Source organism: Carcharodon carcharias, chromosome 9 (assembly GCF_017639515.1).
Source record: "Carcharodon carcharias isolate sCarCar2 chromosome 9, sCarCar2.pri, whole genome shotgun sequence".
Classification (NCBI taxonomy): Eukaryota; Metazoa; Chordata; class Chondrichthyes; order Lamniformes; family Lamnidae; genus Carcharodon; species Carcharodon carcharias.
Genome location: NC_054475.1, coordinates 38414615 through 38436409, shown reverse-complemented (window position 1 = coordinate 38436409; position 21795 = coordinate 38414615). Strand labels below are relative to the sequence as shown.

At 40.4% G+C, this 21795-nt stretch overlaps 1 protein-coding gene and 1 non-coding gene across 2 annotated transcripts; both read right to left on the bottom strand.

Annotated features, from left to right (window-relative positions):
• Positions 1-4437: 4437 nt before the first annotated feature.
• Positions 4438-21682, bottom strand: zgc:66479 (uncharacterized protein LOC327541 homolog). Its single transcript, XM_041195855.1, has 5 exons — positions 21359-21682; positions 18073-18698; positions 17736-17886; positions 10128-10248; positions 4438-5401 (listed from the first exon to the last, which is right to left on the bottom strand). Exons 1-5 carry the CDS (start codon positions 21632-21634, stop codon positions 5142-5144), a joined length of 1434 nt encoding a protein of 477 aa, XP_041051789.1. The 5' UTR covers positions 21635-21682; the 3' UTR covers positions 4438-5141.
• LOC121282655 lies at positions 17413-17519 on the bottom strand. The gene has a single exon (XR_005944096.1). It is a non-coding gene; the product is annotated as a U6 spliceosomal RNA (small nuclear RNA).
• Positions 21683-21795: the final 113 nt, after the last annotated feature.

The following is a 21795-nucleotide window of genomic DNA, read 5'->3' as shown; positions in this document are numbered from 1 at the left end:
TTCATACAAACTGCTCCCATTAGCTTCAACTCGTTATTAACAATTTTAAAACATACAGAAAAGCTGCAAACTATACATAATTGAGAAACTGGATCTAAGATACATATCTCAACATTATAGTTGGAACATTTTTCTACATCTGAAGCAAACCAAACACAATGCCAAGGTTTTCTACCCAATACTGCCATATCCAAGAGTAACATTATAATACACAAAAAAAAACCATGTACTTGATGTGGTCACTTTGATGAACAGACCACAGGAGACTCAGGTATAGGTTATGATTGTTTATTCCAGCAGTTGCAAGGAGGGCACCATCTCAATACAGCTTGAGACAGTACTCTGCTAAGCTACAAGTAATCAACATATATATATATATATATATATATATATATACATTATTGGTCACGTACAAGAAGTTTCCAGATTCCGATCTTGTCAACATATACGTTTACATTACAAGATATCTCTGGTAACAAGTACATCCGTTTGTTTTCACCCAGGCAGAAACCTTACCATCTGTTCTTCCCCATTCTGTTGAAGAGCTCACTTAATCTTAGTTGTTATTGCCATCCTCTGACTACAGTCTGGCTCCAAGACCTCTCTGTTGTTTGCAGACCCTTAAGGCTGTGCAAGGTTCAGCTGGTAACATTTAACTGCCAATGTGCTTGGAGGTTTAAGTAATGTATTCCCTTTCAATAAGTTCTTACTGTACCCCTATATTCCCCCCAACAATTACTGTATCCCTTTATTTCCCCCTAACATATTCAATCCAACTATAGACAGCAGGGCACTCTTAGCTCTGTATAGGATATTGTAGCACTTAGAGAAGCCTTATGGCATCAGGATACTTGGAAGATGTATTTTTCTCCCCTGCCTCCTACTCTCACAGATGTCTTAAAACATAGGACAGTGCTATTATCTTTTCAAGGAAGACAGCATATGCACCTTCAAATCGACTTCCATTATGGAAGGTGATGTGCTCCTTCCATTTAAAACTAAATGTAGGCATATGAAGGCACTCATTAGTGTTGGAAGGACAGTTTAGTGAACCACAAAGAGGTCTCCCAGCTATTTCAAGGTTGTAAAATAGCCTTAGCCCTGGCAGGTAGATACAAAAGTACCACTAATTGGATATTGTATATCCAAAATTACACATATCCAATTGGATTGATGACTCCCATTGTACTTAGCTAGTTAATGACCTGTTCACATAGAAAGGGTCTTTGTTATAGAAACAGCCCAGAGCATGATCTGCTGGTTATGAAAGCAGCAGAAGAAATGGGATGCCTCATGTACCATTAGGCACAAACAATAAGATAACCTTAATATTCTACACATATTGTATTTAGTAGTATGGCCTCAATTTGAAATTCTGTAATTCTTTCATCTTACCTAAGAAAGTAAACTGCATAGTCATAATTAACTTACAAATGGCTTATCAGTTAATCAAAAAAAGGTCCAATTTCCATGTAATTCTATGCTATTTAACCAGTGCAAATTGTTTACCCCACTTTGAAAACAGATACGATTGGAAAGCTATAATACAACTTTCATAGGATACTGATACCTTCAAAGTTATAATTCATTTATATTAAATTTATATTTCAGGGAGCAGTATTCTCCAAACAAGAGAATTCTCCAGTTTAGAGGAGTAAATCAAATTTATTCAGGGCATAACAGGTTTAGAGCTAAATAGCTGATGGTGTCCTTGCATAGAAGGAATTTTTTTAAAAACTGCTTCTCCTAGACTTTTTTGGCATGGTTGAAACCTGTTGTAAAAATGTTATTTTTTTGATTTTCCTGTTCCTATACCTTTCTTTCAGCATTGCATTTATAATCATACCCAGTTTACAACTTTATCAAAAAAAAATGTTCCCGAAACTGTTGAATATTTTCAGCATTTCCTGTTGTTGCAACTTTATAATCTTGAATATCTATTTGCATATTTTCTATTATGTATATAAAAGTAAAACACAGGAGGAAAAGCTAGATCAAGTAGCATGGAACATTGTTAAAGGATTTCCATGTTTGGCCTGAGCTATTTTAAACCCTCTTTTGAATTTTAAACACTAAAATCAGCCTCTGACTTTGGTGCTGCAATATGCAAATAAATTCATTCCCTGCATTCAGACCCTAAAATGGTATAAATATTATTTGCACATATTCTAGATAGATGTGGAAAATGGTGTGTCATAACATTTTTTCTCTATCTTTGCAGATTTTGTGTTCATTTTCCTTAAGGAGATCAAGTGACTCAACAACATTATAAGTAATTATAATGTAATTACTTATTACACAAAGTATGTCATGAACAAGCAGAGCTGGTCAGACAGCTGATGGAATAACAGGCATATGATTATCATAGTGTTAATCAAAATAGTATTACGAACTGGAAGTATTGATCATATAGATCAATAAAGTTGTCAAATTTTAACATTGTATAAATAATAGTTTAGAATTGATGGAAGAAACTGGCTACATAAGCAAAAATGAGAGTACATGGAAGTGAAGGTAGCTTTTGACTTGCATTGAAAATTGGGAGGTAGGAGACCAAGAGCAGAATTTAATGCTCTCCCCATGCAAGTTTGGTGATAGGGGAGCATTTAATCAGGCAAGAGGGTGGAGACCCCACACCTTGCCGCCTCTACCCCAATTAAGTCAGAAATTCACGTTGGCAGATGGTGCTAAGTAAGGAGGGTCAGTAAGTAGTGCACATGCGAGCAGGAGGTTAAAAAAAGAGACAGAGATTGGAAGTGGGCAAAATAAGTTCAATATGGGCAAATGTGAAATCATCCACTTTGGATGTTAAAAAAAAAGGAAAATCAAGGTTTTTTAAAAAATGGAGAAACTAAATTTTAGATGAGCAAAGAACTTAGAGTCTAAATTCACAAATTATTAAAAGGTGGTAGATTATTTTTTGCACCTATCAAAAGGCTAATGACCTTTATCTCAAGTGAGCTAGAATACAAAGAGAGGAAGTTTAGTGTTAGCCTCAAGTCAGCCTCCATCTGGATTGCTGCATTCAATTTTTTTCACTGCACCTCAGGAAGGGTATACTAGCCTTAGAATGGGTGCTGCACAGCTGCAACAGAATGATATCAAGGCTCAGATCTGGGTGAAATCATGAATGCATAAGCACAATTAGCATAAATTTGGCTTGTATCAGGGTGATGAGGTATTTAAGTAGTCAGATGGATCTGATAGTTTCTTTGAATCTACCCATTTCCTCTGGAGAATCAGGAATAAAGGGACATTCTGCTTCTCCCCACCCCCACCCATATAGAAAAGGTATCAGAAACCTGGAACTAAAAACCCTGACAAGCTGCAGCTTCTGGGACAATTGGAGCTTTCAAGACTTAGGTGTATAGATTTTTATTTGGCAAGAGCATCAAAGCATATAGAGCAAAGGCAACCAAATACAGCCGAGTTAAAGATAAACCATGATCTAACTGAATGGCTTGAAGGCTTAATACTGGACAAGGGCAGCAGTTGGATGGGAATATCACCACCTGGAACTTCCTCTCCTTGTCACTCACCATTCTGACTTGGAAATATATCGCTGTTCCTTCAGTGTTGCTGCATCAAAATCCTGGAACTCCCTCCCTTAACAGCACTCTGGGTGTACCTACACCACATGGACTGTAGTGGTTCAAGAAGGCAGCTCACCACCACCTTCTCAAGAGCAACTAGGGATGGGCAATAAATGCTGCCTTAGCCAGTGAAGCCCACATCCCTTGAATGAATAAAACAAAAACAGATCGTAATATTCTCATGTTCATTATGAAGAGGTGTCCATTAAAATTTCACTCATTTGAGCCCTCACACCACAACTTGAAATCCCAGCATTAACATGAAGAAATTTGGATAAATTTTCTGTCCTTATGGTGGAATTTTACGTTGGCAGGATTTTACAGCCCCGCAGAAGTCAATGGACTTTTGAATGGTTCGCCGCATTTTACAGTCCTGCCCACAAGGGCTGTAAAATTCTGCAACAAAAACAGAATTACCTGGAAAAACTCAGCAGGTCTGGCAGCATCGGTGGAGAAGAAAAGAGTTGATGTTTCTAGTCCTCATGACCCTTCAACAGAACTAAGTGAATATTAGAAGAGGGGTGAAATATAAGCTGGTTTAAGGTGGGGGGGGGTGTGGTTGGTGTGGTTGTAGGGACAAGCAAGCAGTGATAGGAGCAGATAATCAAAAGATGTCACAGACAAAAGGAACAAAGAAGTGTTAAAGGTAGTGATATTATCTAAACGAATGTGCTAATTAAGAACGGATGGCAGGACAGACAAGGTACAGCTCTAGTGGGGGTGGGGTGGAAAGACTAGCAGGGCATACAAGATTTAAAAATAATGGAAATAGGTGGGAAAAGAAATATCTATATAAATTATTGGAAAAAAACAAAAGGAAGGGGGAAGAAACGGAAAGGGGGTGGGGATGGAGGAGGGAGTTCAAGATCTAAAGTTGTTGAATTCAATATTCAGTCTGTAGGCTTTAAAATGCCTAGTCGGAAGATGAGGTGCTGTTCCTCCAGTTTGCGTTGAGCTGTAACATTCTGTCCTTAGTTTTAGAATTTCTATTTACTTCAGCTTCCAAATAAATAAGAGTAGAACAACAATATACATTGGAGGCCTTGAGCACAACATCTCCTTTATGAATAGGGGCTTCATCTTGTGCCTCTGCATTTATCTATGGAACAATTTATTAGCTTGGCTTATCCACTCAAACAAGTAAGTAACCCATAGTATGGTGTAGTTATTCTAATATCTCTGTACTATCTAGTTGTGTGTACTTGTTTCAAAATTGCCATTTGTAAAGTGAGGATTTGTTCCTCTCAAATGTAGCATTTACCCCAATATTCTGTTGGAAATATATTTACATTTAGTACATTTGCAATAGTATGTCATAACCGTTATGGCAAAAAATTCAGTCATTCAATTCATTCAAACAGTCATGGCAAAAAACAGGTTCATTGGTTCATTGTTTTAGCGTTGAATTAGCTCAATAAGCTTTGAATAAGCTTCCTATTGATTATTAGTCTCCGAAAACAGAGGTTCTCTTCTCAACTTTTTCTTGTACAGTTGGTACAAATTGGTCCTATTCCTGAAGTAATTTGCAGATTTTTCAAGCTACTTTTACTATGCACATGCCATCCAATTTACTCTCACAGTTGCTAGTTTATAATTACCAATGTTATTAATTTGGATCTTAAAGCCAGAGTCTGTAATATCAACAGTTTTTACTGTTACTCCAATTGAATCAACTGAGCTGATTTCAGCCAAGCTCAGCACAATCACTGGATCCTTCAATATGCGATGAGGAAAGCTAACTTCTCGAATGTGTGGCCAAGCACAGTTTTCTGAAGTTTCACAGAAAGTTCTTACTTCTCCTGAAAGACCTGTTTAAGAAAGATAAGCAACAATGCTAAGAATTATTTTCAGCCACACAAGTATCCTCTCTCCTGATGTGCTGACTGACATTTGTTATTAAAACTCCCAAAATTGAATTTAATTCATGTCATGCATTTCCTTATAAAAAACAAACATTCATTGCAATTAAAATAAAAATTCCCATTTTATGTTGGTGGTAAGGATGGATAGAGTACCACAAGTTATTTTGTTTAATAAAAATGATCCATTCTTCCCCAGTGACCGAATGGTATATATTGGGGGTATGCGAAAGTTGTAGATCTACACAATGCTAAATAATTCTAGACAGTACAGTGGCTTGCTTACCACAAGTGACTTCAGAGTTAAAGGATGGGGAAGGTGAGGGTAGGGGAAGAAAGAAAAACATAGAATTTCCTACCCTGATCACTATCTAGTGACACCTCCCTGGATGATTATGTGCATGATGTTGGGCTCAAGAGTTAAGCTTGTTATGGTGAATAGCTAATCAATGGATGATCCATCTCAGCCTCCTCCAGAGGTTCCCAGGATCACAGATGCCAGTCTTCAGCCAATTTGATTCACTCCACGTGATATGAAAAAACAGGTGAAGGCACTGGATACTGCAAAGGCTATAGGCCCTGACAATATTCTAGCAATAGTACTGAAGATTTGTGCTCCAGAACTTGCCATGCCCCTAGCCAAGCTGATCCAGTGCAGCTATAACGTTGGCAACTACTGGGTTGTGTGGAAAATTGCCCACCAATGTCCTATACACAAAAAGCAGGACAAATCCAAGCCAGCCAATTACTGCCCCATCAGGCCACTCTCGAACATTAGTAAAGTGCTGTAAGGGGCTGTCAGCAATGCTACCAAGCTGCACTTGCTTAGCAATAACCTGCTCACTGACGCTCAGTTTGGGTTCCGCCAGGGTCACTCAACTCCTGACCTCACTTACAGTCTTGGTTCAAACATGGACAAAAGAGCTTAACTCCAGAGGTAAGGGTGAGAGTGACTGCCCTTGACATCAAGGCAGCATTTGACCAAGTGTGAAATAAAGGAGCCCTAGCAAATCTGGAGTCAACGGGAATCAGGACAAAACTCTCCACTCGTTGGAGTCATAGCTAGCACAAAGGAAGATGGCTGTGGTTCTTGGGGTTTAATCATCTCAGTTGGAGTTCCTCAGAGTAGTGTCCTGAGCCCAAGCATCTTCAGCTGTTTCACCAATGACCTTGCATCCATCATAAATTATATTGTGAAGAACACATATGGAGTTTGCAGATGGATATAGATAGGTGGAGTGAGCGGGCAAAAATCTGGCAGATGGAGTATAATGTGGGAAAATGTGAAGTTATTGACTTTGGTAGAAAGAATAAAAAAATCAGAGTATTACTTAAATGGAGAACAATTGCAGAATTTGGGGGTGCAGTGGGATCTAGGTGTTCTAGTACAGGAGTCACAAAAAGGTTAGTATGCAGGTATAGCACATAATCAAGGCGGCTAATGGAATGCCATACTTAATTAAAAGAGAAATTGAACATAAAAGTAAGGATATTATGCTTCAGATGTACAGGGTATTGGTGAGTCCACGTCTTGAACAGTGTGTACAGTTTTGGTCTCTGTACTTAAGGATGTAAATACATTGGAGGTGGTTCAGAGGAGGTTTACTAGATTGATAGGTCTAACAGCATCTGCCTTGGAGAGAAAAAAGAGTTAATGTTTCGAGTCCATATGACTTCTTCAGAGACTACGGAATCAAAACGTTAACTCTGTTTTTGTCTCCACAGATGCTGTTAGGCCTGCTGAATTTTTCCAGCGTTTTCTGTTTTTGTTTCAGATTTCCAGAATCCACAGTATTTTGCTTTTATTTTACTAGATTGATACCTGGAATGAACAGGTTGTCTTATGAGGATAGGTTGTGCTTGTTTCCACTGGAGTTTAGAAGAGTGAAGAATGACTTGATTAAAGTATATGAGATCCTGAATGGTCTTGACATGTGGACGTGGAAATGATGTTTCCTCTTGTGGGTGAGTCCAACGCTAGGGGGGCACTGTTTTAAAATTAGGGGTCATCCTTATAGGACAGAGATGAGGAGAATTTATTTCGCTATTGGGGTTATATGACTTTGTTTCCACCACCTTCTGTGGCAGAGTTTTCCAGAGTCATTGAATATTTTTTAAGGCAGAGTAGATTGATTCCCTTGCCTAACAAGAATCTAAGGTCATCGGAGGTAGATGGGAATGCGGAATTCAAAACAAATCAGCCATGATCTTATTGAATAGCAAATCAGTCTTGCAGGGCCAAGTGGCCCACTTCTGCTCCTATTTTGTATGTTTGTACAAGGTCAGAAGTGGGGATGTTCGCTGACCAGTGCACAATGTTCAGCACCATTCGCAACTCCCAAGATACTGAAGCAGTCCATGTCCAAATGCAGCAAGACCTGGACAATATACAGGCTTGAGCAGACAAGTGGCAAGTAACATTCACACCATACAAATGTCAGGCATTGACCACCTCTAACAATAAAGAATCTAACCATTACCCCTTGACATTCAATGGTATTATCATCGCTGAACCCCCACTAACAACATCCTGGGGGAGTTACCATTGACCAAAAAACTGAACTAGTTATATAAATACCAAGGCTACAAGAGCAGGTCAGAGGCTCAGAATCCTGCAGAGTGTAACTCGCCTCATGACTCCCCAAAATCTGTCTACAATCTGCAAGGCACAAGTCGGGACTGTGATGGAATACTCTCCAATTGCCTGGATGAATGCAGCTCCAACACCACCATCCATAACAATGCAGCCCATTTGACTGGCACCCCATCCACAAACATTCATTTCATCCACTGCAAATCAGCAGTGGTGTGTATCATCTACAAGATGCACTGCAGGAACTCACTTAAGCTCCTTAGGCAGCACCTTCCAAAGTCACGACCGCTACCATTTAGAAGAACAAGGGCAGCAGACGCATGGGAACACCACCACCTGGCAGTTACCTTCCAAGTCACCCACCATACTGACTTTGAAATATATCACCATTCCCCTTCACTGTCGCTGGGTCAAAATCCTGGAACTCCCTCCCTAACAGCACTGTGGATATACTTACAACACATGGACTGTAGCGGTTTAAGGAGACAGCTCACCACCATCTTCTCAAGGGCAAATAGGGATCAGCAATAAATAGTGGCCAAGCCAACAATGCCCACATCCCATGTATACATACAAATATATGAATTAGGAGCAGGAGTAGGCCACTCGGCCCCTTAAGCCTGCTCTGCCACTCAATAAGATCATGGCTAATCTGAATGTAACCTCAACCCCACATTCCTGCCTACCCCCAATAACCTTTCACACCCTTGTTAAATCAAGAATCTATTTAGCCCTCCTTGAAAAATATTCAAAGACTCTGCTTCCACTGCCTTTTCAAGAACAGAGTTCCAAAGGCTCTCATCCTCAGAAAATATTTCTTCTCATCTCTGTCTTAAATGAGCGACCCCTTATTTTTAAACAGTGACCCCCTAGTTCTAGATTCTCCCACAAGAGGAAACACCCTCTCCACATCCACCCTGTCAAGACCCCTCAGGATCTTAAAAGGTTTCAATTAGGTCGCCCCTTACTCTTCTAAATCCTCGTAAATACAATCCTAACCCATCCAGCCTTTCCTCATAAGACAACCGCCTGCTATTAGGCTCGTAAACCTTTTCTGAACTGTTTCTAATGCATTTACATATTTCTTTAAGTAAGGAGGTCAGTACTGTACACAATACTCCAGAGGTGGTCTCACCAATGCTCTGTACAACTGAAACATAACCTCCCTCATTTTGTAATCAATTCCCCTTACAATAAATTATAACATTCTATTAGCTTTCCTAATTACCTGCTGTAGCTGTATACGAACGTTTTGTGATTCATGCACTAGGACACCCAGATCCCTTTGAATCTCAGAGCTCCTCAATCTTTCACCATTTAGATAATAAGTTTCTTTTTTACTCTTCCTGCCAAAATGAATGATTTCACATTTTTCCACATTACACTCCAGTTACCAAATATTTGCCCACTCACTTAACTGCCTATGTCACTTTGTAGCCTCCTTACGTCCTCTTCACAATTTACTTTCCTACCTATATTTGTGTCATTAGCAAATTTAGCAAACATACCTTCTGTCCCTTCATCCAAATCATTTATATAAATTGTAAAAAGTTGAGGCCGCAGCACTGATCCCTGTGGCACACTACTCGTCACATCGTGCCAATACTCTGATTGTTAGCTAGCCAATCTTCTATCCATTCCAATATATTACCCCCTACACTATGAGCTTTTATTTTCTGCATAACCTTTGATATGGCACTTTATCAAATGCCTTCTGGAAATCTAAGTACAGTACATCCATCAGTTCCCTTTCCAGTTTCTGCTAATTACAGACTAGATTAGATTTTAGGAGTAAAATTTAAAGAACAAAATTAACACTTAAAACTCCACTCTCACCAAACTCTAATCTTCACTCAGTTAGTCAGCTGCACTCCATTTGCATGAATATAAAAAAAAAGCCAGATTCAGGCCTACACCTGAATAATGGACCCACAGAAACAAGCCTGGGTGGAGTTTCAGCAGAAGAGGAGAAAATGAGCAAATCGTTTTTTGGAAAAAAGAAGAAAGACATCTTGAGACAAGCACCACTGAATTATTTGTGACAGGTAACAATTCTTAATTCTCTGATGTGACAATACTTACACTGCTCAACAGTGCTCTTAAGTGCGGTTTCAATCTTCCCCAAGCTTTTTTGCACAGTATGAAACTTTTGATCCAAGATATCTGCTACCTGTTTAATTTGATTAATCCCATTAGTTTCAACCTGCGTTTCAGAGAGAAAAAAAAATCAATGGTGCAATTTATCTTATTTATATGAAACTCAAGCTATGATCAGCATATGCCTCTGATGCCAATTTGATCTGCTGACTCTCAGTTCCCCAGTCGTTTTGAGTGGATGTGCTACTACATATTTACATAGCTCCACATAGACAACATGGTCTATGCAACTTAACAGGGTGCATATGGTAGGTAGGAGGAAAATTAAGATTACAATCTCATCAATTTTCCATAAGGTTAAAAATATTCAGCATTTAATGACATCCTACCTGCACTTGGGCAAGTGGAACGATAGCTGCAAAGGTTGGTTGAAGATTGGAAAACCAAATGATTAGGTCAACAGGTCCTGGAGATGAAAGACCAGTTTCTAACCCACTACACCATCCAATTTTCTACTTTCCCATTTATACCACAGTCTTCATGCCCCCCAAATAGTGTTCATGATCAAATTTGAGAGATACTTCAATTGCCTAAAGGGTTATCCTAGAGTCAACAAGAGTTAGGAACATGAGTTATGTTTGGAAATTATGACAATTGGTTCTAACTTAAGCATTTTCAGTAGCATTAGACTTGTACAATATTCAGTTACATTGTGGAATGTGTACATTATATCCATTCGCTCATTTTTTTGATTAAGTTTTGCCATTCGGGTTTTAAAGCTTGAACTTACTTTCTGCTATTGCTATTTAGTGTTTGAGGACAAGTTTTTATTATGTCACTGCTGAGATATTTCCATTTGGGCAATACATTCACAGTGCAGAAAAGAAGTGCTATAAAAGTTTAAGCAAAATTACTACAAACATGCACTTATGGAAATATCACCGAAACCCATGAACAATCAGGAAAGATTAAGTATCCAAATATCTCTAGTACTTTATACCCCAGAATCATTTAATTTTGATGTAAAGCCAAGTTGCACTATTCTTGCGAAAGGTAAACAAAAAAAAGACAGCCCAGGTTGTGGTTGGCTTGGACCTGTTTGGGAAATGTTTTACATACCTGCACAGACCTATTTGGACACAGTCATTTAAATAGAAAGTGGGAGGAGCTTCAACCCTGGCAGGGAAATAGCTAAAATGTGCACACAAAAGCAGAGATGTCTTTTGCATTATTTTTGTAGACTACAAGTCAGCGAAAATCTACAAGAGGATTTTCAGTGAAATGTAAACTTACAGTTTGAACACAGTTTACTGTAATGTTTATAATACTTTTATTATTGAGAGAACTCAAAATTAGCTTTGCAGTTATGTTCTTACATGACCCATTGTTTAACAATGTGCACTACAGTCAATCAAACTATCCAAATACTTACCAAACCCACATAATGCCAGTTTATATTAACCAACAGATTTCATTCCAAGCACAGAGTGCCAGGTTTTACTGAAGAGCAGATATTGCAGTGAATGAAGGTGAAACTTTTCAAAGCTCCTGTTCTCATTTTAGTGTTCACAGAATTCAATTACATCAAGAATGTTTACAGTACGTTTGGAAAAAACAAATCTGGATCATTTAGGTCAAAGACATGACACACACAAGTGAATAAGTTTTTATTCTATAATATGTTGTATTCAAGAGAGATCTTCTATGGGCCTTGCTCTCTACCAATTTAGTGCTTCAGGAACACGGCAAAAAAGAATCCACAACAGCACCCTACTCACACCTGCACACCCTGCCCAACCCCCTGCATTCAGATTCCCTCCCCAGTATTCAGATGCAATGTTTGTTCTGCAATTTTATTCTCTGCAATTGCAATTTTAATGCAATTTTCTGCATTATTCTACTATCCATTAGCATCTGCTTGAGCAGAGATGCACCCCAACCCTGAAATGATTCATATTGAAGCTTGGGTGAAGCAATTTATACAACAGTTTCTCCATTAGCAATTCGGAAGTTCTGAAATTATTTTATTTCAATATTGTTATCTTGAGCTAGTTAAAACTCATCAAAGAATTATACTTATATGCTACATATTTCCTAAGAATAAAACCTGCCATTTTTAAAAGGGGGCAACTTCCAAAGAGACAGAATGTATCTAGGCCACTGCGATGTAGCATGACAAATTGAGCTCTCTCTTAAACAGCCCGATTTCCTCAGTGCAGTCTCTACAATACCAAAAATCAGCCAACAGAAAAGTTGTTTGAATTACAGATATAGAGAGTGAAAAAAAAAATTAACTGCTGAGGAAGATGCACCATTTGTCAGAATTAGATCAACAGGAAATACTTAAATAAATTAAATTGAAAATTCAACTCAAGAGCTGCAGGCACATCCATAGAACTACTTCTGCAGGTACATTATTGTGCTATTTCAAAATAGACTTAAAACAATTACTTCAAAATAAAGGTTTAGGTTTTCCTAAAAGCTCTTCAAAAAGATGGAAAAGCTTTTGGCACAAAGAGTTTTGGCAGGATGTATACGCATAACATTTAATTTTCTTCAATCATTTTAGAGCTCCTCTATCAAGTGCTCATTCAGCTGAAACACCAGATGCAAAACTTCAGTCACATACCTAAAGCCAGGAGCCATTTTGCAGAACCTTTACAACAACCTAACACAATCCAACATGCAATCTAGCAATCTACTTTTTTAAAAAAGCAAAAACACAACACATTAGAATGATGAGTTCTGACAGCGCTGACTGCCCTTGAGGCACATTAGCCACTGACTTGAGAAAAACTTGGGAAGTGAATTTCCATTCCAGTGAGCTTTCAAACAGAAAAAGATTTCTTTAATCATGCTGATTAACCAAACCAATAATTTCTCACAGCTTCCCCTTTTTGAGATCAATGTGCATGATATTCAAAAACAACATAATAAATTTCCAGTTTCATACGGTAGGCCTCAACATAAGAGCTTACAACTTAAGATAGATCCTTTTTGGAGTAAAAAGGATTTCATAATTACTCTTTAGTATATTCAGTTCTTTGAGCTTTGAACAGATATAAGTTGAACATTCCAAATTAATTAAATTAGATTCCAAACAATTCCCACAAGTAATTTAGAAAACCATTTCAAAAGAACGTGTGAAAAGATTCTATCTTACAATTTATCAAAATGCCAAGTAATTGCTTTCCACATTGAGTTAAGATGGAAATTATGAATTATCATAAGGTATTTTTTGGATTACTTGTCAAATGTAGATTCCTTGTCATACATAAAGCAAGACAAGAACTTCATTTACTTTGACTAACAGTTTCCGCCAATTTTATTCCACTCACATGAATACTGCCAAATTGCAGACATGCACTATCTATAGCACAGACTCTATATTTGTGGCAAAAGCAAAATACTGCGGATGCTGGAAATCAGAAGCAAAAACAAAAACAGAAAATGTTGGGAAAACTCAGGTCTAGCAGCATCTGTGGAGACAGAAACAGAGTTAACGTCGAGTCTGCATGACCCTTCTTCAGATGGATTTTCTAACAGGCATTGGGAGGAGTTTTTTTTTAAAAATTCATTCATGGGATGTGGGCTTTGCTGGCTGGGCCAGCATTTATTGCCCATCCCTAATTGCCCTTGAGAAGGTGGTGGTGAGCTGCCTTTTTGAACCACTACAGTCCATGTGATGTAGGTACACCCACATTGCTGTTAGGGAGGGAGTTCCAGGATTTTGATCCAGCAACAGTGAACGAGCGATGATTTATTCCCAAGTCGGGATAGTAAGTGACTTGGAGGGGACCTTCCACGTAGTGGTGTTCATATTTACCTGCTGCCCTTGCCCTTCGAGATGGTAGTGGCGGCTGTCTAAGAAGCCTTGATGAATTCCTGCTGTGCATCTTGTAGATAGCATACACAGTTGCTACTGTGCATTGGTGGTGGAGGGAGTGAATGTATGTATGTGTGTGAATATGGTACCGATCAAGTGGGCTGCTTTGTCCTGGATCCTGTCAAAATTCCTGTGTTGTGGGAGCTGCACTCATCCAGGCAAGTGGGGAGTATTCCAGAACACTCCTGACTCGTGTCTTGTAGAGATGGTGGACAGGCTTTGGGGAAGTCAGGAGAAGATTTATTTGTCACAGGATTCCTAGCCTCTGACCTGCTTTTGTAGCCACGGTATTTCTATGCCTAGTTCAGTTCAATTTCTGGTCAATAGTAACCACAGGATGTTGATAGGGGGGATTCAGTGATGGTAATGCCATTGAACATCCAGGGCTGATGGTTAGATTCTCTCTTGCTGGAGATGGCCATTTTCTGGCACTTGTGTGGTGTGAATGTTACTTGCCAATTGTCAGCCCAAACCTGGATATTGTCCAGGTCTTGCTGCATTTGGACAAGGACTGCCTCAGCATCGGAGGAGTCATGAATAGTGCTGAACATTGCTGATGATTGCACAAACATCCCCACTTGTGACCTTATGATGGAAGAAAGGTCATTGAAGAAGCAATTATAGATGGTTGGGCCGAGGACATTACCCTGAGGAACTCCTGGAGATGGGATAACTGACCTCCAACAACCACAACCATCTTCCTTTGTGCGAGGTATGACTCCAGCAGAGAGTCCCCCACCCCCACCGATTCCCATTGACTCCAGTTTTGCTAGGACTTCTTAATGCCACACTTGGTCAAACGTTGTCTTGATGTCAAGGGCAGTTACTCTCACCTCCCTTGGGAATTCTGCTCTTTTGTCCATGTTTGAACCAAGACTGTAATGAGCTCAGGAGCTGAGTGGCCTGGCGGAACGCAAACTGGGTTTCAGTGAGCAGGTTACTGCTAAGCAAGTGTTGCTCGATATCACTGTTGATGACCCCTTCCATTACTTTACTGATGATCACCAGTAGGCTGATGGGCCAGTAATTGGCTGGGTTGGATTTGTCCTGCTTTTGGTCTACAGGACATACCTGAGCAATTTTCCACATAGTCAGGTAGATGCCAATGTTGAAGCTGTACTGAAACAACTTGGCTAGGGGCACAGCAAGTTCTGGAGTGCAAGTCTTCAGTACTATTGCTGGAATATTGTCAGGGCCCATACCTTTGCAATTTCCACTTGGCACTTCTGGCTGAAGATTGTAGCAGATGCTTCAGTCTTATCTTTTGCACTGATATTCTGGGCTCCTCCATCATTGAGGATGGGGATATTTGTGGAGCCTCCTCCTCCAGTGAGCTATTTAATTGTCGACCATTATCCATGACTGGATGCGGCAGGACTGCAGAGATTAGATCTAATCCTTTGGTTGTGACATCGTTTAGCTCTATCACTTGTGCTTATGCTGTTTGACATGCAAGTAGTCCTGTGTTATGGTTTCACCAGGTTGACATCTCATTTTTAGGTATGCCTGGTGCTGCTCGGCATGCCCTCCTGCACTCTTCATTGAACCATGGTTGATCCCCTGGCTTGATGGTAATGGTAGAATGGGGGATATGCGAGGCCGTGAAGCTACAGAATTGTAGAGTACAATTCTGATGCTGCCGATGGTCCACAGTATCTCATGGATACCCAGTCTTCTGTTGCTAGATCTGTTCGAAATTTAGGACGGTGGTAGTGCCAAACAACACGATGGAGGGTATCCTCAATGTGAAGGTGGGACTTAACGACTGTGCAGTGGTCACTCCTACTGATACTGTCATGGACAGATGTATCTATGACAGGCAGGTTGGCGAGGATGAGGTCAAGTATGTTTTTCCTTCCTGTTGGTTTCCTCACCACCTGCCACAGACCCAGTCCAGCAGTTATGTCCTTTAGGACTCGGCCAGCAGTGGTGCTATTGAGCCACTCTTGGTAGTGGACATTGAAGTCCCCCCCCTAGTGTACATTCTGGGCTCTTGCCACCCTCAGTGCTTCCTCCAAGTGGCATTCAACATAGACTAGCATTAATTCATCAGCTGAGGGAGGGCGACACCTGGTAATCAGCAGGAGTTTTCCTTGTCCACGTTTGACCTGATCCACGAGACTTCATGGGGTCCAGAGTCGATGTTGAGAACTCCCAGGGCAACTCCCTCCCAACTGTATGTCACTGTGCTGCCACCCCTGCTGGGCCTGTCCTGCCGGTGGGACAGGGCATACCCAGGGATGGTGATGGGGGTGTCTGGGACATTATTTGTAAGATGCGATTCTGTGAGGGTGACTATGACAGGCTGTTGCTTGTCTAGTCTGTGAGACAGCTCTCCCAGTTTTGGCACTAGTCACCAGATGTTAGTAAGGAGAACTTTACCAGGTTGACAGGGCTGAGTTTGCTGCTGTCGTTTCCGGTGCCTAGGTCAATGTCAGGTGGTCCATTCCTTTTTTGAGACTTTGTAGCAGTTTGATAGAACTGAGCGGCTTGCTCGACCATTTAAGAGGGTATTTAACATTCAACTGCATTGCTGTGGGTCTGGAGTTACATGTAGGCTAGAACAGGTAAGGTCATGCATGTTGGCAGCACATCCTCTGGCACAGCCTCTGGGAGGCAGCCTCCTAATTGGCTGTCTACATGCTCACCATGGGCACCTGATGATGCAGGCCCAGAGGGCCCACATCAATGTTAGGCTGGCAGCCCCAGTGGGAGAGGAAGGTGCTGCCCCCAAGCACCTTCTCCAGGTAGGAGTGCACAAAGACACCTCAACATTGAGGCATTCTTAGCTGCCTGGACAGAAGTAATGTACTGAAGAGGCCTGAAGCTGGTACGGCCATCAGGTTCAAGGCAAACCGCCCTGCAGGCCTATCCATGTTTGGACCTGCAGTTGTCCAGCCTCACAGCTCCAACATTGGAGCACGGAGCTTCCCGTTCCTTTGGCTTTTGGTCTGGAGGCTGCTCCAATGCAAGCAAGATACCAGTGCTGACACAAATTGGAATAATTATCTGCCAACCTCCATGGAACAGCAGCCATCCCGATTCCCACTCCACCCTTGAGAAAGCCCCAGAAACAAAAACACGTCAAGGAGTCTTCCAGACACAGTTCCCTCTAGAGCTCCAGTTTGAAACAGCAGAGGAAGAATACTTTGTCATTGTAGCCTAGAGACCAGTTAGACTTCTGTTGCTTTGGCAATACATTTCCTCGTGCAATTTAATATTCTAATAATTGTTAAGCAGCTGTACAGACCTGTTCATCTAGTCTCTGTTCTGGCAATATAGAAGGAGAAATGCTTCAAGAATCAGTTAATGAAAAGTCCGGACTGGACCACTTTCAATTACGCAATTTAGTTTTGGCGTAATACAAGTAGTAATCACCATGGTCTGGATTGGACACCATCCACGAATGTGTGTGTCATCCTTAGGCAGAGGCCATACTAATCTTCTCTGTATCATTCCAATTTTAGTACATGTGCAGCCAGAGTGAGAACAGTATAGCACTCCCTCAGTAATCAATTCCTAGAGTGGGACTTCAATCTAGAACCTCAGGAGTTGGAAGTAAGAGTGCTACCAACTGAGCCACAGTTGACACAATAGGATTGTTCACTAACCTGTCAAGTGAGTGGCTCCTCAACAATTTTTGTTGTTGTTAATCAAATAAAGGTGATTTATCGAAGCTTAATGATCTGAGCTTTTTAACAATTTACCTCTGTGATGTGATTCTGCAGACTGGTTATCACTTCATCCGTTTTACCATTTCTGTTTTTCAACTGGCTAACATCAGCCAAAGTACTTCGAACCGTGTTCTCAAGTTCTTCCACAGAGTTTTTCTCCATTTGTAAATGATGAGCCAATTCTCTGAAATGGATACAATAGGGAATATGATAGTATCCAAGTAGTACCCACAATATGCAGAACAGAAAATCTCAACAGGCTGGGAAGAATTATTTGGAAATTAATGGATGCTACATTCCTTAATATTTTATTTTCCTTTCAATGTATTCAATCACAATTTCCCACCCATTGACAAAAACATGGTTAAACCTGATATTTTCCAGCTCTTCTTTACTGGAGAGGTGCTCTGCTTGTTGGGCTGATGCCGTTTCTTGAAGTCCCAGGAGTTCTTTATCATGCTGCGCTATCTGTGATTGTAAGGCATTGGTCATCAGAGTTGTCTGATTTAATTGTTTTGTCAATGTAATCACACCATTGGAGAGGGAGGGAAGACTATGGTCCACTAACTCTTTGACCGCACTTATGTCCTCGGCACTTTGTTGAAGGGCTTGAAAGTCCTGTCTCTCTACTTCTAGACTTGTAATTCGACCTGTTAAACTTGACAAAGAAGCAGAGAGCGAATTTATACTTTCTTCCAGTTTTGAACTGGCAGACTTCACACTTGCAACTTGCTGCTCAGTCCTTGCAAATTCAGTTTCTCTAAGAAACTCAACTGTATCCTCCACTTGCTGCAAGTCAGTCTTTGTTAGTAAGTCCTTCCTGAACTCACTCAGGCTTTTGCTCATTTCTGATTGAAGTGTAGCCAACTTATTATCCAGGTCAGAGGATTGAATCTGTGCCACAGCTACGACTGTCTTATCCATTTTACGTTCAGAATCAGACTGAGCAAATTCAAGATTCAGCAACCTTTGTTCATAATCTTCTGTGATTAACAACTGAAATAAAAGCAAAAATATATCTTTTACAGATGAGGTAATATTAAGTGCTTGTTTTCTGTGTGAATCATTCCTACTTTTCATCTGCCTTCTTTTCTGCTTCAGATCAATTATATACAGAACACTTCAATATTTTCTGTGCATTTCTGTAAAAAACTCAAGTGGGCTTTCCTTGTTTTCAAATCTCTCCATGGCTTCACCCCTCCATGGCTGGAATTTTACCTTAGAAAATTGGGGCTTTTGCCATCCCGTGCACATGTAAAATCCACCATGAACCTAATGTCAACATGCCAGTTTCCCATAATAGCACAGGCGAGCTGCGATTTTTAAAAAATCATTAGTGGGCAATTGAGCTATTTAACAAGCCAATTGACCAAGATATTACACTAACCATGCCATAATGCAGTTGGAGTGGGCAGGCAGGAGTGGGAAACCTGAGTTTTCACCATCTAAGGAGGGGGGCACGCACCCTGTGCACCTGATGATAACCCCCTTCATGCCTCCCCATCTGGCTTCCAAAACTCACCCCCTCTTCCCTAGTCCCTAGGGTGCCTAATTCCTTCCTGCCCAAAACCCATAGACTTGCCCGAGTCTGCGTCCTCAAGGATCCCTTGCTTTTTTCATCATGGAACTGCGTGAAGTTCCAGCAGCACCCACTCCTGAGGTCTAATGCTGCTAGTACTGCGGCCAATCAGATTTGCCAATAGCTCTCGTTGGTGAGACTTACTCCCGAAGAGGAGCAAAAGTCCCACTCTCTATTTGTTTAGGCCAGTGACATTGTTGTTGTTGTTGTTGCTGGGTGGCCTTTAACTTTTTTTAAAAAACAGGGCAGTGAGCAATATGGCTCCCTGTAAAATCCAACCCCTTATCTCTGTAATCTCCTATAGCCCTACAATTTTTGAGATGCTTGTGTTCCTCTTATTCTGACCTCTTAAAATCAAGGATGGTTCATCGCTCTACCATTGGTGGCCATTCCTTCAGTTGTCTTGGCTAAGCTCTGGGATTCTCTCCCTACACCTCTCCTTATCTCTTTCTCACTTTCCTCCTTAACGACACTCCTTAAAAATACACCTTTGACCAAATTTATGGTAGTCTTCCCTAATATCTCAAAATATAACTTGATGTCTAATTTTGCATTATAATGTTCCTGTGAAGTGCCTTGGGATGTTTTATTATGTTAAATGCACTATACAAATAAATATTGTTGTTGACCAGCTAAACATTTGAAACTAATTATTTCCCATTCTCCTTTTCTGCTCCTTGTATTTCCTACCAATAATCACTTTGCAATTTAAACTCACTTCCAAGGAAACTGAGGAGATTTAGACAGAAAATAGACAGCACAAAATGTCACGGTTGAACAGCAAGCTTATTTTTTATGTTTTTCTATTATGACAACGAACACATTGTTGATTGGTGTGGGGGGGTATTGGAACGATTTGAGACTTTGTCATTAGAAAAGGCAAGTCTTCATTTCCTCCTCCTGGAATGAATTTAAAAGCTTGCCTCAAAAGCAACAGAAATACTCTCATGCTAGCTTTATAAATGCTTTTTAAAAAAATGTCTTTATATTCATGACTTGATAGTACTGCGTGTATGTGTTAACTACATTGGTAACTTCAAAGATGGAAGAATGATCAACACTATTAGGATTTGCAAGCTACATAAAAACAACAAAAATATAACAGTCTGCGTTGTTTAACAAAATGAATCGAGACTAAAAGATAGGTGTTAAATGTTTCAAGGTTCAAGATGGCGCCCATCCTTATCAATAGAGAGGCGCCCAGCAAAAGGTGCCTCACCTCAGGCTGATCTAGTCCAAACAATCACAGACTTGAATCTGCCCAGGCAATCTGATGAATGATTACTGAAGGGTGGCAATCCTATAGAACATCTACATCAAATCACAGGGATGTCCGGTTTAATCTAAATTGACCAAGTGTATGAAGCTTGGAGTCACATTTACAAAAAATTGTGAAGTCAAAATGTAGCTCAGTCACTGTCTCTAAGTTGGCTCAAAGATGAAACAATTACTCAAATGGAAACTTAACACATATAAGTTGTAGATTACTGAAGATGAGTTAAACTTGCTGAGATAAAGATTTAAATACATTTAATATTTTTTGATAGGGTGGGTGTGAGGGGAGGGAAGGAGAAACTAATATCTCTTATGAGTTTGGCTACTAGTTCAACCTGAGATTGTTACAGTAGTAATAGCAGAAATGTTGTTAATTCAAATCACTTCATGTAAATAATACACAGAACCTTCAAACTCTAAATTAATTAAAGTTACAACGTGCACAATTGCAACAATGAAGTATTACAGTTCTCAAATATTTCACGAATGGTTGCATAAAAGATAGTGTTTAAATGTAATCAAATCCAGCATCGATTGGAAATGAGTGATTCGATATTGAGACTTGAAACATAAGTTTGAATATCCGGACACCTTTGTACAACGTCCCAGGAATTAAAAAAAAACAAAATTACAAGTTATCAAACACACACACTTGGAGACTTTTCAATTCATTATCTCTCGTAACTCCTTCCTCCCCACACGCCATTTAACCCAGGAATAATTGTGTTAGACTCCTTACTCACCCGAAATAGACAATTCACCGTAAAGGGTGGGTGGGGGCTGCTTTCTGTTAAGTACATACCTTCTGGTTCAACTCATTCACTTGAGCCTGGGTCTTTTCGAACTGAGACAGTTTCTTTTGCAGGGTTTGGATGGTTTGATCCAGGCTGCCAATGGTTTGGAGCTGTTGCTGAATGTACCAGCCGCCAATGCCGAAGCTGGCGACCAGCAGCAGAAGGAAAGTCCACAACAAGGACAAGCCGGCTGGAGCGGAGGGAGGTTCGGACACATTCTTACTGTCAGATTTGTTGGAGTTTTCCTCCCCACGCTGTGCACCTTTCCCTTTCCGACTTCTCATTGTTACAAAACTTTGTTCCAAAACTTTCTCCCCCGACTACCCTGGACCTGACGTGATTGACAGACGGATCCAAGGCTGTGATAGGCTGCTCTAGCCCAATCAGAAATGAGGCACCTTTTGCTTGGTGTCAAAACCAGCCAATCACATGAGGACACCCGGAT

What these genes read in the sequence shown, in the direction of transcription:
- zgc:66479 (XM_041195855.1), bottom strand. Translation starts at nt 21,634, where the DNA reads ATGAGAAGTCGGAAAGGGAAAGGTGCACAGCGTGGGGAGGAAAACTCC. An exon ending in TGCAGAATCACATCACAGAG is followed by an intron (nt 10,249 to 17,735) that starts GTAAATTGTTAA and finishes TCTGAAACGCAG; the next exon opens with GTTGAAACTAATGGGATTAA. An exon ending in TAAGAGCACTGTTGAGCAGT is followed by an intron (nt 5,402 to 10,127) that starts GTAAGTATTGTC and finishes TTTCTTAAACAG; the next exon opens with GTCTTTCAGGAGAAGTAAGA.